The sequence below is a fragment of the Gopherus evgoodei genome, chromosome 8, assembly GCF_007399415.2.
Source record: "Gopherus evgoodei ecotype Sinaloan lineage chromosome 8, rGopEvg1_v1.p, whole genome shotgun sequence".
Taxonomy (NCBI): Eukaryota; Metazoa; Chordata; order Testudines; family Testudinidae; genus Gopherus; species Gopherus evgoodei.
Window position 1 is genome coordinate 95,403,227 of NC_044329.1, and position 19,154 is coordinate 95,422,380.

Sequence of the window (19,154 nt, forward strand, 5' to 3'; positions counted from 1 at the left end):
TTACACTAGTTCCTTTCTACCAATAAATAACAACACTGTTTATTACTTTTGTTATTGAACAAGACATTCCTAGCATTTGCAATTAAAGATATGTCAGCAATTGAGAGTCCCTCTTCGGAGGGTCTGTAAATTTTGTTACAATTTACTTTGATTGGAAATCTAGCTTTTGTTTATTTAATAGTGCGGAAAAATCTTAATAAACAGCGCAATGTGTCAATGTGTATTCGTACTATACACTGTCAGTGAAGATCCCTGGGTACTGGAATGCCAAACCAGCATGACTGTCCTCAAATAACTCACAATTGAAACATATGCTCAATTACTGTACAATGGATCACATATCTGGAGTTATTCTGGGGGTGCAGAAGTCTCTGAAGGATAGGACACAATAATTGTTGAGCTTTACCTTGCAGGCACCTCAGACACACACACACAGAATCAAAACCTCTATTTGATTTGTGCTAGGTCCAGTTTGAATGGAGTCCTGATCCTGTATATGCTACTATGCATAATTCAATTTTATTCCATCTGATTTTGTGCAATTTCTCAAGCCCTGGTGCACTCAAACAAATTAGCTACTTAGTGGTCTTCAAGTTAACAACAAAAGCAAAACCATAGTACAAGCTTCAGTTTCCCTCCCATCTAGCAATTCTGTGTGAGTTAATGTTAGGTTGATGCTACATACCACAAGCATTGCCCTCTACTTTGTTAAAACCTCAAAGATTTTTTTAAAGTTCTCATAAAAAAGGGAATTGCTGTTCTACTAGACATATTCCTGCTTCATATGTAGTCAATACACCACCTCCTTTTTCTCTGTCAGATGCGATAGGAGCTTTTGATTCTCAGCTATGTCTCAGAATCATATGTCTCAGAATAGCAGCAGCCACTACAGAAGATTCTCAGGCATGTTTGGGACCCAACAGCATCTGTTACACATGACTGAGCAGAAAAAAGTGACAGCTTTTTGGAGAAAAATGTCCAAGCCAGGTGACTGGATGCACTGCTGGGTGAGCTAGTAGAAGGAATAGAGTGAAGAAAGCTTTCGAGCTTTAAGCTGGTCCAATAAAAGATATTACCTCATCCACCTTGTCTCAGAGGAACCCCTGGCAGTTCCATAGGGTATTCTGTAGGACATGTCAGTTTCTGAGACCTCCCTGCTGATTCTCCAAACAAACAAAATATAAATATGCTTACCTTCTAACTGGCTAAGGTTTAAAGGTTTAATGGTGATATATATTGTTGACCTTTGAGGTAAGTACAACCTATATTTATGAGTAATGATTTCACCATCTTCCTCTAAGAAGAAGCATCCTTTGGACTGTGCACACTGCCAATCCTGGAAGCAAAACCAAATATATATATTAGAAGTTCATCTTGGTCTTTACAGCTTTTCTCTCAGTAAATTATTTTGGTCTTAGCTTCAGCTGGGTGAATACTGCATAAAATCTCCTGCAATACTCCTTTGAATTTTTAAATGAATTCAATTAAGCAGCAGGTACACCTCTTTTGTATTCGCTTTCTGCGGATATTCTAGCAAACCTGCTTCACAAATTTTACTCTCAGCTGCTGAAATATTTGTGGAAAGTGAATTTTGAGTTGCATAATTAGCCAATTATGTGAACTCCAAACTGAGAATTTCCCACTTGAATATGCAATTTGAAAACTGTGCTGTTATTAGTTCCATCTGGTCATCCAATGAGGGAACCTAATGAACTGGCTGAACTACCAAAAATTCTTTGTTCAGACAAGTCACAAGCAGGTAACATTTGTCAAATAAATTAATCATGAATTATTCACTAAAGATACTCTTTTAAAGCCCCGTTCAGCTATGCATGAACTTAAATCCACCTCAGTTCAGAAAAGCATTTAAGCACATGCAAAAGTTCCTTTGAAGTCACTGGGACTAACGCATGTGCTTAAGTTCTTTGCTGAATTGGGTCCTGAGGCACAGATCCTCAAAAGATATTTAGGCACCTAAGTCCTATTCATTTCAAAGGTTGTTAGGCATCTAAATAACTTTGGGGGATCTGGGCCTGAGAACATATAGCTGCATCACCCTTATAAATCTAACACAAGTTGGCCTGACACACACACTTCATTCAGGATGCAACAAATTGACAATTTTCTGCAATATCCTGAATGAACTTTACTGAATTAAAGTAAACTGTATTAAACTTTTGGGGTCCATTGTATTAAAAATGCAGCTGTGTATGTGCTATTGTGGAACTTTATGTATGTCTAGGGGAAGGGTAAATAGGATAACGGGGTGATGAGGCAATTAACTCAGGTTGTGACATCTCCAGAGAAACCATCCCGCTGGAGAGAGATGCATATACTAGATCAAACTAGATTCTTCAGAGACCAACAGACAAAAGAAGGGGGTTTGGATAAATAGTCTGGTTTTAAACTGGTTCATGGCCTTTTTCCTGACCCAGCAAAGGGACAGGTCTTCTGGTCCGTGGAAGGCCCCAATCCTTAGGATAGGGTTAAAAGGACTGGACCTATTGAAGCCTAACAAGACTGTGTGCTTGATCTGAACTGGTAACCACAAGGTTCCCCTTCAGTGGGGGAAGAGAAGGAGGGTTAAGAACTGATCCTGCTAAAGTCCATTTTAAGGTTGGGGTTCATTCTGGTAAGCTTATTAGCATGTGTGTATGTCCTTTTATTGTTTTGAAATATGTTTTCTCTGTAGTGTTTTTTACTTTATGAATAAAGCAGGCTTGAATAGGAAGTCTGTGTGACAACTTATATCTGTAGCAATTACACTTTTCTGTCTTGAAAGAGAAGCAAGCAGGGACATTTGGGCAAACTGTCTGGGCTGGGCAGGGAACTGGAAATACCCCAGTCAGAAGGGAGTGAGATGTGTCTCCACCCAACAATAGCTGGGGAGCTGGAAGCCTGAGAATGGGTACACTTGCTGCGTCAGTAAGGGGAAACCCAGGTGCAGTTGCCATGAACCCTGACACACGGCTTGCCAGAATTTCGCTAAAGTGGGTATGAATTCTTCTCCCTCTTCCTACTGAAAACAATTATTTTTGGCTCTTGCTGAAGCTAGTGGAAAGATAAAAAAGGAAGATTGCACTATTTGTGTACAAGGTTTCTAGAGAAGTTATGTTGCTACTGCCAAGATACAATTATAGACTTGGTATTTTAAAAATGGCATGTTCCAAACCTATCACTTGGAAAACAGAAACAAAGTCATTGTAGGAGTGTTGTCACTGGATGTTTCCAACCTTGAGGGAAGAAAGGAATAACTGATATTGCCTATTTTTTAAAATCCCTCAAGTTTTTTGTGGTTATTTTCCTAGCAATGGGAGAACACTATCCTCTGACATTTTAGTCTATTGACATTGGTTTTGAGCATAGCTTAGCTTCTGGAACCTTTCCATTGTAGTTTTTGCATCTCGTATTTTAAACAACAATAAAACAGAGCATAATAAATACAATGTTTCTTGTAAGGATAATGCACCATAACAACATTTCATGATAGATCCGTCTCCCTTGGTAAACTGCTTATTTATTTTTGTTCTAAGATACTGGTAATTTTCTATGGCCCTTATTCTGTAATCACTCCTGGACTTAAGAGACAGATTCTCCATTGTACTTCACCTTATGTGACTTTTTACACCAGTGAAAAGTGAGTGTAAAATGCAGCCATTCTGACTAGACAGCGTTTTGCACTGGTGTAATGACTACACCAAGTGATGGGCAACACAAAATTGGGCCCATAGCGTTTGCTACCCTAAGTAGACTAAGGACACCAAGTACAACACTTAGTAGTGTTTGCAGCATTGGGCCTTATATGCAGATCTGCCCATTCATAACTGCATATCTCTATTCAGTCACTGAGTAACATAAGTCTTCCTTTGGGACCCAATACTGCACCACAAAGACAATGGAAGCAGGATCAAGCCCTTTTATAACTAGCATCTTTCATCTGAGGATCTAATGGCATGTTACAAATTAAGACTCACAATATCACTTTGAGATAAATAAATTTGCTTTAATTATCTGTAAAAAGAGTATAAAAGTACAGAGAAATAAAATTTCCTTGAGCAAGGTCATCACAGCTATTGGGAGAAAAAAAGCTCTGCAGATCCTATCAAAAATATTTTCTCTACTTCCACATACAGCCTCTGAATCATTCATTTATTAAGAAACAATTATACAAAATAATAGAACAACCCCAAAAAGAAACTAGAGAAACAAATCCAACTGAAACAATAACTTCAAACTGTAGGAAGAAAAATATTCTTAACAAAATTTTGGCCACTCAGCTTTATTTTTATAAGCTAATATGGGTGAATACTGATAATTCTGAATCTTATGATACTGGTAGCATCTGGAAACTATTGTAAACTCAAAGTACTTTATTATTATACATCTGCGATGCAAGCATGTTGACACTGCCATGTGAATGACCTCAAACTTGACCCTTAGTGACAATTATTTCAGCCTCAATCTTTGGTAGCATATACATTATCTTCATTCCAGCCTGCCAATCATGCCAAATTCTGCTAAGTTATAGTTTGTAACGTAGACCACTTTTTAGTGGTAACTGAGACTATGCTCAATTCACTTTTTTTTTTAGCCCTTGAAAAGAAGCTGATGATAAACTGCATGTTTTAGCAAAAGAACAGAAGTACTTGTGGCACCCTAGAGACTAACAAATTTATTTGAGCAAAAGCTTTCGTGGGCTACAGCCCACTTCATCGGATGCATAGAATGGAACATATAGTGAGGAGATAAATATACACATACAGAGAACATGACAAGGTGGGAGTTGTCCTACCTACTCTAAGAGGCTAATTAATTAAGAGAAAAAACTTTTGTTTTTTGTGACCACAAAAGTTTTTTCTCTTAATTAATTAGCCTCTTAGAGTTGGTAGGACAACTCCCACCTTTCCATATTCTTTGTATGTATATATATCTCCTCACTATATGTTCCATTCTATGCATCCGATGAAGTGGGCTGTAGCCCACGAAAGCTTATGCTCAAATAAATTTGTTAGTCTCGAAGGTGCCACAAGTACTCCTGTTCTTTTTGCGGATACAAACTAAAACGGTTGCTACTCTGAAACCTGTATGTCACATGCATCTGACGAATTGGGTATTCACCCATGAAAGCTCATGCTCCAATACGTCCGTTAGTCTATAAGGTGCCACAGGACTCTTTGCTGCTTAATGTTTTAGAATTCTTATAGAGTCTTTTTTCCATTTAAACAGAATTCCTCAACCTACACTCTACCAAAAACTCTAAGCTCAGATACGCAAAGCTCCATAGGTATGTGGAATTGCAATCTCTAATGGGAACTAGGTATCCAAGTCCCTTCCTCTAACCTACCGTCTTTACTGCAGAGTTCTACTCATATGAAAGACTAACATGCTAGAGTTCTTATTTTTTAAATCCTTTCAACAGGAATTAGGAGAGATAGTTAGTTATTTGGTTTTTACCTGTAGAAAGAAAAAGATCTGATCTCAATGAGACCCCTGAATAGAGTCTGTTCAACGTTTTACACTGCCCTTTACCAAACAAACCCTGCCCCCTAGAAATGTGGTGGGGAAGAGTCACCTAAGCTGCAAAGAACAAATGGGAGAGAGAGAGAGGTGAAAAACAACTGGAGATCAATGGTGAAGGGGCTGAGATTGAGTGGAAGATGGAGTTCCATAAACCTATAAAAGAAATTAGGGTCAACATTTTAAAATTATACTAAGATTAGTGTTAACATAAATCAGTGCTAAAGGAAGAATGTGCAAGATAGCCTCTTATATCATTACTGAGGAGAATATTCCTCCCCAGGTGAACTATTGTTACAGTATGCACGTAACTTCTATTTACCCTAAAAGCCTTATGCCGCAAAATGAGATTTGTCCTTGAAATTTGACACAGCTGATGAAATTAAACAAAAGCCTTTGGTTAACTCACTTTAGTCTCTAAACTTAATAGCTTACACAAATGTTTGAAAAACAAACAATCAGCATTTCAGGCGAGATAAAATTCAAGGGTTAAACTAATGAAATAGTAGGACTGGGTTTTAGGAGCTTTAAAGGTACACAGTAAATTGTTTAAAGAGCAGCCAAATGTGTTGTATCTTTTCAAAAAGATACAGTAAATTATCATTGTCAAGGTTTTTTCCTCACTTTGAACTTTAGAGTTCAAGAAGTGGGGACCTGCATGATCACTTTTAAGCTTAATTACTAGCTTAAATCTGGTACGCTGCCACCAGCGAGAAGTCTGTGTCTGGCACACTTTCTGTTCTCCCAAAACCTTCCCTGGGGAACTCAAGACCCAAACCCCTTGGGACTTAAAACAAGGAGAAATTAACCATCCCCCTCCTTTCCCCCCCAAACTCTCCCCTCCCTGGGTTGCCTTGAGAGGCTTACACCAATCCAAACTCCTTGGATCTTAAAACAAGGAGGAATTAATCATTCCCCCTCCTTTCCCCCCCCACCAATCCCTGGTGAGTTTAGACTCAATCCCTTGGATTCTAACACAAGGAAAAATCAATCAGGTTCTTAAAAGAAAGCTTTTAATTAAAGAAAGAAAAGGTAAAAATTATCTCTGTAAAATCAGGATGGAAAATGCTTTACAGGGTACTCAGATTCATATAGACTAGAGGGATCACCCCGCCCCCCCCCGCCTGAGATTCAAAGTTACAGCAAACAGAGGTAAAAATCCTTCCAGCAAAAAGACACATTTACAAGTTAAGAAAACAAACATAAGACTAATCCGCCTTGCCTGGCTACTACTTACTATTTTGAAACATGAAAGACTGATTCAGAAAGATTGGAAAAGCCTGGGTGTACATCTGGTCCCTCTAAACCCCAAGAGCGAACGAACCAAACAAACAGCACAAACAAAAACTTCCCTCCACCGAGATTTGAAAGTATCTTGTCCCCCTATTGGTCCTCTGGTCAGGTGTCAGCCAGGTTCACTGAGCTTCTTAACTCTTTACAGGTAAAAGAGACGTTAACCCTTAACTATCTGTTTATGACAATCACATACAAAAATGCCTCTTAAAAAATAATTTCCTACCTCCCCTTTCTTACTTGGGCATGGGTACCAAACTGATCCGTAGACCATTGCTGGTCTGTGGGGAGCCACCTTACCACATATCTGATGGTTCTCCTTGTTTCCAGCTGTAACATCACTTTAAAAACAGCTACTACTTTCCTACCATTACTTTTACATGTTAAGTAATTTAGGGAGTTATCACAAGGATGTGCTATAATCCCAAAATGCAGGGATTAAGTGGGTCTTGAGACAATTTTTCTCCATCTAGTCAACACTATGAAATAATTTGAGAGCCCTTGAGAATTCAAATACTGGCTTGTTATGCTTAAACAGAGCATGAGGTGGTGCTATACTCTCTTTAACTTATCAACAATATCACATTGCAAAAACATGTGAATTATAAACACTTAAAGAATAACTTCCTGGCTTGATTTTCAACCTACATATAGTGTATTTTATTCCAATTCGTAATGGAGAATGTGAAATGGAAAAGCACAAAATATAAGGTAAACTGGAAAACATACACTTATGTTTACTTTAATCAGTGAGAAAACATCAGAAAAATGTTTATTGCTTTCAATACCCATCACTGTAGAATACTTAATTTTATGTAAGTCTTACATATTGGCATTCCAATTCTAAAGCATTATGGGGATTATAAGAAATGTCTAATTACCTACACATAAATGCAAATAAAAGGCATCTTTAGTGCAAGGGACTATTCATACACTTCAAGCAAAACAGAATCCTACTAGTTCCGCTGCAAGAGGCCCCTCCACATGAAGGGAGCAGGATTTATCACTTCAGGAATAGGCCACGGCAGTATCTTGGCACATACTTCACTAAGAATTGAGCTGGTTGTGCTTATTTTTTGTTTTTCTCCATTACATTTCAATGCAGGACACGAACTGCATAAAAAATGGTATATAACTATGTTGCTTTGGGGCAGAAGGCTCCTCTCAGATCTCTTTTTCAGTATTCTGCTATGTGTCCAGGTCTCCCATTGATGTCAGTGGAGAGCTGCTCATGTACACAGAGAGCAGAATGTTGAAGGTGAGCGTTCTGGGCAGGAGAAGCTTGTTCTCAGTGATACACTTGCCAGATGCACCAGTACAATATGAAAAGAGGATACAATGCTTTCATTTAAAAAAAAAAAAAAAGGCTTTTTATTTAGTTTTGCTTTAAATCTGCATGGAGGACTAACTAAATAATAATGGTTCATAGAAATAAAGAAATGTTTTACATTGTTGTTGTTACAGTTTGTTGTAAGGTGTGTCTACACTGCAGTAGGGAGGCGTGATTCCCACCACAGGTAGACAAACTTGTGCTAGCTCAGCTGGTGCTAGCGCACTAAAAATAGCAATGCAGACGTTGTGGCACTGTTCATGGCTTGGGCTAGTCACCGAAATATAAGCCTGCCCAGCCCCCTGGGGTTTGAGCTTGGGCGGCTAGCCTGAACCATTGTCAGTGCCGCAAAGTCCACACTGCTATTTATAGTGCACTAACTCAAGTCTGTCTACCCGCACTAGGAATCACACCTCCCAGAGGCAGTGTACACATATAGATAGAGTCCAACAGGTTGCTTATCACCATCTATACACCTTCCACTAATATGCTCATAACCACCTATAATAATATTCATGTCTGGAACATGCATGTGACAGATTATTAACGTACCCTTTACATACTATTTAGAAATGGAACCTTAATGTGACCAGCTTCACAACACCCCTGAGAATTAGGGAAGCATTTTTATCCCTGTTTTACAGATGAGAAGCTAAGCCATGGATAGTTGAAGTGAGTTGCCCAAGGTCACACAGGTAGTCTTTGGAAGAGCTGGGAACAGAACACAGTTCTCCTGACTCCAGACTTGTGCCTGAATTGACCCAAGTGACCATCCTCAGCCCTCATAAGACTTAACAATATTTAATTTTTTGCAAACTGTTTTTACCTGGCTATACTTGATGCCTGATTCTTGTTATTCTTTCCTGAGTGGGTGCCACATAGAATATGATCTATGCAGACTGCAGGGAGGGGAAGCTTATCTATACAGTTTGCTTTTGAAAAAAGAGGCCCCTTTTTAATTTTTCTGTGGACACAGACGATACATAGCTGGGAGTCTGTGGTGTTCCTTAAAATAATTTGTTAGATCCTTAAAATACTGGACATGCCTTTTTTTGAATTTGTCACACAGCTCCACTAAATAAAGAATAGTTGGAAGGGTTATATTGTGCAGACGGTATAATATGCTACATTTGTCCACGGCAATTTTAATGTATAAAGGTTCAAAGTGTTCTGAATTACACTATGTTCAGCTATCAGACCAGTAACACCAGTGTTGGTCCAGGTCCACCAAAACAACTCTTTCTAATTGTCCCAGAAAACAGATGAACCATGGAGAAAAATAAACGTGAATATAAAAAGAACGAGAACAATGTATGCTCCTAGGTCCTGATCCAAAGCCCAAGAAATCATTGGGTGTCTGTCCATTCATTTCAGTGGGCTTTGGCTAGGGCCTTTAGGTAGTATGGATGCAACAAATTAGCAGTACCAGTTACATGTTTATTTTTATTGACCAATATTTGGTTTAATATCTGATGAAAGATATGCTGCTAATCACTAATGGTCACTTTCTGAAACTGCTTTTCATTAAAACTTTATTTGCTTGTGAAAATAAAGAGGAGTCCAATATTGGAAACCTATATGATTTTGCACACTACAGATCATGTTTGAACATGCTGGAACTGCAGTTAAATTGCATGGGAGTGCAGGTACCTAAACAGATTGAAAAAAAATTCCTCTGAGATCATGTTTTTAAATTTTAATATAGAACAAATGTCACTATCCAGCAATGTTAAAGATATAAAGGACTTCGGAGTTCAATAACAAATACAGAGTTGTTATTTGAAACAAAATGTACCTCATGAGAACAATCAGTTCAGTTTTCTAGCAGTAGTTATACTATGTGGTCATAACCATTTTTTCCCTTTTACACAGAGGTCTCAAGGTGCACATTTTTAATGTATCCTAGCAATTTCCAGTTAATGTTTTATATTTCTGTAGCTATTATTTTCTGTTGAAAGAAAACTAGTAAAGGTTGAGTCAAGAAAGGGAAAACAAAGGAAAAAGATCAATATTAACACTCTACAAATATTGACTTAACAAAGTGACTTTGTTGTCTTTCTCCCACAGGAAGTTATATTGAATGAGTGATTTATTTAAACAAAAATACTTATACAACATATTAGTCTAAATATAAAATCAATATTTGCAGGCTACAGGATATATTTACAAATTAATATTCATTGAACTGAATATGTTTGGAGATCTGTTATTTATTTCCAATTACCATTCTTATAAAGGTTTATGATACAAATCTTTCAGACTACTTAAGCATTTAAAGTTCTCACCAATCTAATAAATTATTCAATTTTATATTTCTCAAAAAGTCATTATATGTTTTATCCAACAGTGGTTTCATTTATAAAAATACACTTTGTTTTATTAAACCTTCACACCTGAAAAATTATTTTCAGTAACTAGATGTCAACAAAACCAACAATATATAAAAATATTAATAATATTTTGCATCATGAAATCTCTCTGTAGTGAACAGCTGTCCTTGACAAACTACGAACATAAGAGAAAAAAATCAGAGGAAAACCGCTTCTATTTAACATGCAACAATGTGTATGCTTAAACAAAAACAGCATAATTTAAACAGAACTAACATACACAGTACCTTTACTGTGTTTGGCTCAATTAGCTCTGAATTTGTGTTACTGCTGGTGCCCATGCCGATAGTGGAAGAAACGGATGCCTTGCAACTTTGGGCTGATGAAGGCCTTGAAGAAGTTCTGTTGTCACCTATAACATAGATATTAACTTATTTACACTGGCGGTTTTCCATTGTTTCAGTATTTGTATTTGTATATCTTTGCATTCAAAGTCACACAAAAAAATTAAAACTTCATTAAAATAAACTGAATTCTCTTATCATTATTTAATCACTTGACCATGGGCTAGTACTACTACCACCATCTCCCTCCTTGTACATGTCAAGCAAGTATTCTTAACATTCCTTCTAGACCAAACAATCCCAGTCTTTTCACTTCCTCTTGTTGGATTTCTTTGCATTTTTTCAATTTCAGCATGATTTTTCCTTGAATTGAAACCAAAAGTGACCGATATGCTCTATGTACAAATGCAGGAATTTCATATACTGTCATTATATTCCTGTAATCTTGGCCCTTCTTCAGTAAGGTATTGAAGTCAATAATACTACTCACATGTTTAAATACCTTGCTTTAAAAATGCAAGCTAATATCTTTCCTGTTGATAAATGTTTTAGGCTTCATTTCTTATCAGGATATGAGATAAATAGCCTGAAATACTGCAACATCTGTACACTCATTTTCTCTCTTCCCTCTGGGCTATGTCACACAAGAATCAAGTGATTTTAGTCCTAAGAAAAATTTGATGGTCTTAGATAAGAGATGCACCCAAAGGCCATTTGAGCAAGGGGCTCAGATATCCGAGTGGCGCTTTTCTGTGATTGCCAAAGTCAAAATGATTATTAGTTAAGTCTGTGCTAGTATGAGAAAAGTGAAAAAAAAAAGTTACTCAACCTGCTGATTCACTTGGGAGAATGGGCCCTGAGTCCTGGAATGGAGCTTCCCTGCATGAAAAGTAAATACCTCTCTTTGGTGCTGGCTTGTGATCAGTTTTCCTTGTGGTCCTTGACGATGGTTTTGATGTTGGTGATGTTGCTCTTTCAGAGGAGGTTTCAACTTGACTTCCAAATTGCTGACGCCTCAGTCTACTGTCAACTTCTAGTTTCTCTAGTGCAGTCTTACGACATTGCTCATTGGTTGTCATATATAATTTACAAAACTTTGCACAATAAAAAAGTGAAACGTTCTTTAATACAGTTTTACGGGAAAACACACACATTAGTAAGCACAGGATAAATCAATAGATGAAATCTAGTTTCTCTTGAAGCACAATGCTCATTTTATTTTCATGAATCAGAATGACCACTCTTAAGTGACATAGTAAAAATGGAGCCATGATTCAGTAGAGAGGTCGCACTATAAAGTGAAATTGAAATATGAATTTCACCCCAACAGATGATTTATATTATCTGCTAGACATTTGTGGACTCGTTTTTATGTCTAATTTTTAGTGGAGGGTTGTTGTTTTTCTGTGAAACTGTGTTTATGGTGCAAGTCTTTTGTGGACTGTTGACTGTTAAAAATATAATCATTGCTTAGAGGTTCAGTTTGAAATAACATAAAACTGAAGAGATATTCTACTTTGAAAAATAGATGCTGAGTACACGCAATAACCTCTTCCACAAAAGAAATTGCACATTAGCCAAGGAAGTATTTATAATATAGATTAAAAAGGCATTACAGTGCTAATCCATGCTGAATATCCAGGTTTGCTCTCATTTGCCACCTTTGACTGCTACTGCTGCCAGTCCCACTCCTGGAACCAGGTTGTATCCTTGAACATAGCTAGGTTCACAAGTACAAAGTGACCTTTATTTGAGGATATTACCGAAGGAAGTGCATTGTGCGCCAGGGAAATGGTGCTCCCATATTATCTGTACAGCTCCTAGCACAATGGGGTCCTGGACTATGACAAGGTTTCCCAAGCACTATGGCAATACTAATAATAAATAAATAAAATAAATAATAATATGAAGCACTTTGGGAACCATATCACCTGCACCAGCCCTCCCTCCAGCACTTGGTAATCTGCAAACCTCAAAATATCAGCAGTAAGACCTATTAGTGTGGCTTAGGAAGTAGCTATCGAATTTGATTAATCCAACATCATATACAAAAGTACTGTCCCCTTGTTTACCATACCTTGTTGTAATCAAGCTTGCCATTGCTGTTTACATCAGCCAATTTAGTGATGGCATTCACTTCCTCTGCAGTCATCTTCTCACCTCTCTGTGATAAACAGTTTAAATATCAGTTCCTACTAAAGAACATTGTTCACCGACATCACTGGTTTGAAGATTACACAAAGGAAATAAGTATACTTTAACATTCTTTCCAGAAATCTTATCTGCAGCACATTTACATTGGTCTGAGTTTGAATCCCCAAAATAGCGATCAGCATTGTAAATGATATTTAAATATATTTGAAACACTACTAAATACTTGGAAGATGAATAGCTAAGCTCATGCAATTTCAAGGTCCCATTCCACATGCCCTCCATGTGTGGAACTAATGTTGACTTTAGTAGGTGTACCAGGCACTGAGGATTTGTAGCATAGCAACTCCCAGTCAATTAAATTAATATTTATATGCAACCCATGCCAGCTGAGTGTGGTGCTGTTCCCCTGCAGTGGCAACCAGGGCCCACTCCAGCTTTTTTGCTGCCCCAACAAGTGAAGTGGGGGAAAAAAAAAAAGATAAAGCTGCAATTGGCGGCATTTTGGTGGCAGCTCTGCCACACTGCTTCATTCGTCGGCGGCAGGCCCTTCGTTCTGAGAGGGACTGAGGGACCCGCTGCTGAATTGCCACCGAAGAACTGGACACGCTGCCCCTTTCCATTGGGTGCCCCAAGCACCTGCTTCCTTGGCTGGTGCCTGAAGCCGGCCCTAGTGGCAACTAAACCACTTAGAGATTAATGAGTCTACCAACAGAGAGGTGGCTTTTAGCTCATGCAGTAGAGGCTCATGCATTGAGGTCCTAGGTTCAATCCCAGTGTTACATATAACCTAATTAACATATTACAACCAAGAGCTAATTTAATAGTATTTTACATTTTAGTCACTTATTTAGGCTGTTATATTAAGCCCATGCTGAGTTCTCTTACATGGTTCCTTATAAAATGGTGGATTTACTTTAAACGAGACCTACTGATTTTATAGCCTTTCATGGTGTTGGCTATAGCTACATTCAAGATTTGCTCCTTTCACCTTGTACTACACAAAGATCATTTCTCTGTTGTTGGTACTATCGATAATTGTGCTCATACAGCACCTAATTATTAAGGGTCCTACCATCTGTCTGTGTGGACCCTGCTGCTGCGCATTAAATGCTTCATAGTGCACACATAGAAGTATACTATGGAACTTTTAGTGAGCAGCAGCATGGTTCACATGGCCTGGCCACTTGGTGTGTAACAAGCTACTACACTGTAAATTCACACACCACCTTGCTATGCACTATGCTTCTAGCTCTATCATAGCTTACATTGTGCAACTTGATGAGGTAAGGGCCTGAGCTCAAGGGTATGGCTGCAGTGATGTGGTATTTTTGTTATGGCTGTAATGGGATCATGGACCCTATAATTATCATGTTTTGGGGAGAGGGGTAGTTATTTCTGAGCATGCATGAATGAGACAAAATCTGTGAAGGGAGGATAATTGAACAAACTTTACTAAGTTAATGACACTGTCCTGTAAGGCTGCAAAAGGCCCTTTCAAAAGCAGGGGATTTGCATAGAAGTTGCTGGAACAAAACAGGCACTGAACTTAGCAAGGGCTATGTGCTTCCAATTCAGCTGCACCAGCGCGGAACAGATAGGTAGTGTTTCCTTAAAAAAAAGTAATTTAATTATTTTTCTGTTGACCTTCGTACATTATGGGCTGGAACTGAGAGGTGCAGTTGGGTGACCACACAACTTCAGGACTGTAAGGGAGAAAAAATAAGAAAGAGGGAGAGAAAGACAGCCATGGGAGTATGACACTTAAAAAGAAATCATTAAAATAACTCAGATATAGATTGTTTCCCCCTAACAAAATCATTTTTGAATATTCAGGACTGTTTCTGTGATTTTTAAAATTTTAAAAGATTGGTTCTTCTGCTATACCAATTTTCTGCAAATTATAGCTCTATATCAAAATTTGTAATTTACTTCCCACGATACTTACCATTGTCAGAATTTTATGAAGTTCAGTGTGCAAAATATATCCATCATTATTTGTATCTACTTTTAAAAATGCTTTGAGCAGTTCTGTTTTTGTAGCTGGTTTTTCTTTTTTTAAGATATTACAAAAATCATCAAAATTCAGTGTGGTGGTCTGGGGAGTCCAGTACTGATTAACCGTCTTCTGAGATGGATTTCTTCCAGCCTGTTGAAGCACTGCACAGTAAAATATAATATCAACTCTTCATTGACAGACAAAATAGATATGATTTTTTCAAACTATCCTGTAATCAGTTCATAGGTTAAGACAGGTTTTTTTTAATCCAATCAATCAAAGGCAAAAGTAGGCATGAATGATAAACCTTTGCTTAACTGCAATAGCTGTGACATGGATGTTGACTCAGTCCTGTGTTCCTGAAATAATGCTACACGGTGGACCATCCTGTGCACCTGCACTGGGAAGGAAGAGGGTGCAAGGCTACCCATACCAGGGGTAGCAGCATGAAGGTCAGAGAAGCCAAAGCCTCTGATGGGGTACTACATTCCCACTGTACATGTTGGTGAGAATAGGCAGTGCCTTAGTTTCTTTCCCTCCCAATGCACTCAGTGGCATACTGGGGAAGTACACTGTGCCAGATACAGGCTGGGTCTAAGTGCTACTATAACTATGTGCTGCCTCATACACAGGGCTGTGGCAAAGCCACAATTTAGCCCTTAGGATCCAGTCAGCAGCTATCTCTTACTTGTGTACACAGAACCACTGAACTCAATGGGACTACTCACAAAAGTAAGACCGGCAAGATCAGACCCTCAATCAGGCAAAATATCCACTGACTCTAAGGGAAATTCCTCCCTACTCCCCCCACAAGTAGTAACTGTGGGATTTGGCCCACTGTGTTTAATCCACAGGCTTTAATATAACAACCTGTTATTTGTAAAGCCACATATTCTTGGCCAGATCTATCTACTGATGTCAATGAGAGTCTTTCCGTTTAGTTTAATAGGAATTGGGTCAGGCTCTCAGTGTACAGCCTACCATAAATGAGCTGTACATTTCTCCACCAACCAAATAGTTCATATTATAAAACATGAATTTCAAATGTAAAAAGAAAAATAATTCCCAGTAAACTGTTAGATAGTAAAAAAATAAAATAAAATCAATAATAAAAAATAAAATAAATAAATAAATAAATAAATAAATAATAAAGCTGATAAAATGTCTGCAACAAGTCCTACTGCTCCTGTATATGGCAGTTGCAGAAGTTGGATTTGCTAGTTCTAGCCAGCTTCTGAAAAATCTTCACTTACATTAGGCTTTCATCAGTTTATAATGTGAAGAAGGTATGATCTTAAATTCAAGCTAAACTCAAATATGCTGTCTAGTTAGTAAGATGTCATAACCCCCGACACACTTTAGAGAATTAGATGGTTTAGGAGAACTCTCTAGGTAAGTCAGTAGTTTGCTTTTTATCCAGGTCTGTAATGTAAGTCTTTACCAGCTCAGAGCTTTTCAGCAGCCTATCTGAAATGGGTTAGTGGTATCATTACAATTCTTAGTAGGTGGGCCATATAAAGAAAGAATCTCCAAAGAACCCCTTTTCATAATTAGCACCTTTATTGCTAATCTAAGGTGTGACTCCCAAGGACCAAATGGGCACAGAATGGAGGCTCGTGAATATGGGATAGCTCGTGTCTTTATTCATGTACTTCTTGTACATTCATGTACACAGCAACTGTTTTGGCATTTCTGTTTCAAGGTCAGCTAAGGAAGGACAATCATTCTCAATGTGTGTTGTTATGTGGATAACCCAGTCTTGTGGGCTGTCAGTCTAGCACCCTTCATGAACTGATTATTCACTTGTATTTAAATAAATGTGTTTTGATAAATATACAGCAAGATGCTGCTACCTGTATCATTTATCATTCCAGGGAGATAAGTGATTGCTACAAACATGTCTCCCAAGACCATATTTTTGAAAGTTTGTTTAGACCGCATCTTTTATGTATGTTTCTTTAACTGGATTCTGCTAAATACCTGAGTAATAAGATAGGACATTAGATTATAGTACATTCAGTGAGCAACTACGACTCCTCTAAGGTTTTGTCGGAGCAGGCTCTAAACTAATAGCATAGTTTGTGTTATTAACCAAACATCATGTAACCACAGATGCTTCAATATTGACACCACTGACTTGATTCTTTGCCAGGATTTACGCTAAGCTTTTACATAAGCCTATAATGACTCTTAACACTTACAAGTTTAAAAGGGGAAAAACGTTCAGGCTCCGAGCTGTGTGTGAACTAGTAACTGCCCTTTCTTAGCTGACCTTGAAATCAAAATGCCTAAACACTTGCTATGTGCCCAAGTAACATATGGATAGAGATGAAAGGCACAGCACATATATAAAAGAGATGACATTTGTTCACACCACTCTTATTTTAAAACCATCATTAGGATGTTATACAGGGGCTTCTATCTTAACCCTGACAGTCTGCAGAAGACTGAGTCATATGCTGAAAGAGTATGCTTGTTAGAGAATGGTATTTCAAGTACTGGTATTTGGAGAGAAGCTGTCAGTCTGAAACCATCAGATTTACGTGCTAACTGGCTTCCTGGTAAAAAGCTCACATGATGTAGGTATGGACGAAGATTAAAGAGAATGAAAGTCTAGAGATAATGAATTTTATGGTAAGGAAAAGAGGAGTACAGTGCCCCTAAATATTATGACTGACCATAGTGTGTCAGAATGCTTTACTATTTACTTTTTGTTATTTCTGTGATTACATAACCTCTATGGTTTTCTACAAAGAGGCTATTCCCTGACACCATAATCTACTATTAATAAACCCTTAGCAAGCAACACAGCAGCATTGCCAATTCCAAGTGTTCAAAAATCATATTAGCTTCAAAATCATGAGGATTTTTAAAAAAAAATATAGATTTGGGTTCTTTTTATATGCCTCCTGGCTTTTAGCCTTTTTATGGCTCATGTTTTCAAGCTTTTCTCTGCGATCATGAGGCCTAAAAACTTTTACAAGAAAAAGAAAAGGAAGCTAAGTTTTTCTCTTAATCATAGGACTCCAGGTGCTGGGGCTTTAAGAAAAAACACCAAATACTGTGATACATGATAAACTTGCAAAAATTGGCAGCACTGAAGCTTAACTGATTTCTAGATGAAACTGTGAAAGCTATTCCAAATATTCATTTAACAGAATAACTAAATAAAACATTTTAAGTAAACCAATTCCCAGCCCCTAGCCCAACTTAGAAACCATTTTTTTCACTAACTTACTGTGTAAATTGGTTGTTTTCATAGTTCCACCCAATTAGCGGTGGAATTTTGAGTTATTTTTGTAGACTTTTTCTAAGCATCATAATTTTCAATCAAGTATTTATACTTACTACTACTAACTGCATTTACCAAACCAAAAAGATATATTGTTGAACTGTTGCAGATGTCACCTAATCACACAATGAAGTAGAATAATACTAGGGCTGTTAAGCGATTAAAAAAAATTAATCGCGATTAATCGCACTGTTAAACAATAATAGAATACTATTTATTTAAATATTTTTGGATGCTTTCTACATTTTCAAATATATTGATTTCAATTACAACACAGAATACAAAGTGTACAGTGCTCACTTTATATTTAATTTTTGATTATAAGTATTTGCACTGTCAAAACCCAAAAGAAATAGAATTTTTCAATTTACCTAATACAAGTACTGTAGTGCAATCTCTTTATCGTGAAAGTTGAACTTACAAATGTAGAATTATATAAAAAAGACCTGCGTTCAAAAATCAAACAATATAAAATTTTAGAGCCTGCAAGTCCCTTCAGTCCTACCTCTTGTTCAGCCAATCACTTTCAGACAAACAAGTTTGTTTACATTTGCAGGAGATAATGATGGCCGCTTTTTGTTTACGTCACCTGAAAGTGAGACCTGTAAAATGATAAACAAAAGAAACAGTATATGTCCCCTGGAATGGTGGTTGAAACATGAAAGGACATATGAATCTTTCGCACATTTGGCATGTAAATATCTTGCAAGGTTGGCTACAACAGTCGGCTGCAAATGCCTGTTCTCACTTTCTGGTGACACTGTAAATAAGAAGATGGCAGCATTATCTCCTGTAACTGTAAACAAACTTATTTGTCTTAGGGCTTGTCTACATCAGAAAGTTGCAGCGCTGGTGAGGGAGTTACAGCGCTGCAACTTTGAAGGTGTACACATCTGCA

General features: G+C 37.6%; 1 protein-coding gene across 2 annotated transcripts in view; it reads right to left on the minus strand.

Moving 5' to 3' along the window:
• EFCAB7 (EF-hand calcium binding domain 7) overlaps positions 1-19,154 on the minus strand; it is a 43,421-nt gene that overhangs the window by 16,790 nt on the left and 7,477 nt on the right. Inside the window, exons 3-7 of one of the 2 annotated variants that reach the window (XM_030572285.1) lie at positions 14,914-15,125; positions 12,892-12,978; positions 11,644-11,908; positions 10,758-10,882; positions 1,195-1,336 (exon numbers count right to left, since the gene is read on the minus strand). In XM_030572285.1, the coding sequence (XP_030428145.1) occupies positions 1,195-1,336; positions 10,758-10,882; positions 11,644-11,908; positions 12,892-12,978; positions 14,914-15,125 (831 nt within the window). The remainder of the gene's footprint in view (positions 1-1,194; positions 1,337-10,757; positions 10,883-11,643; positions 11,909-12,891; positions 12,979-14,913; positions 15,126-19,154) is intronic. The other variant, XM_030572286.1, reaches the window with a different exon arrangement.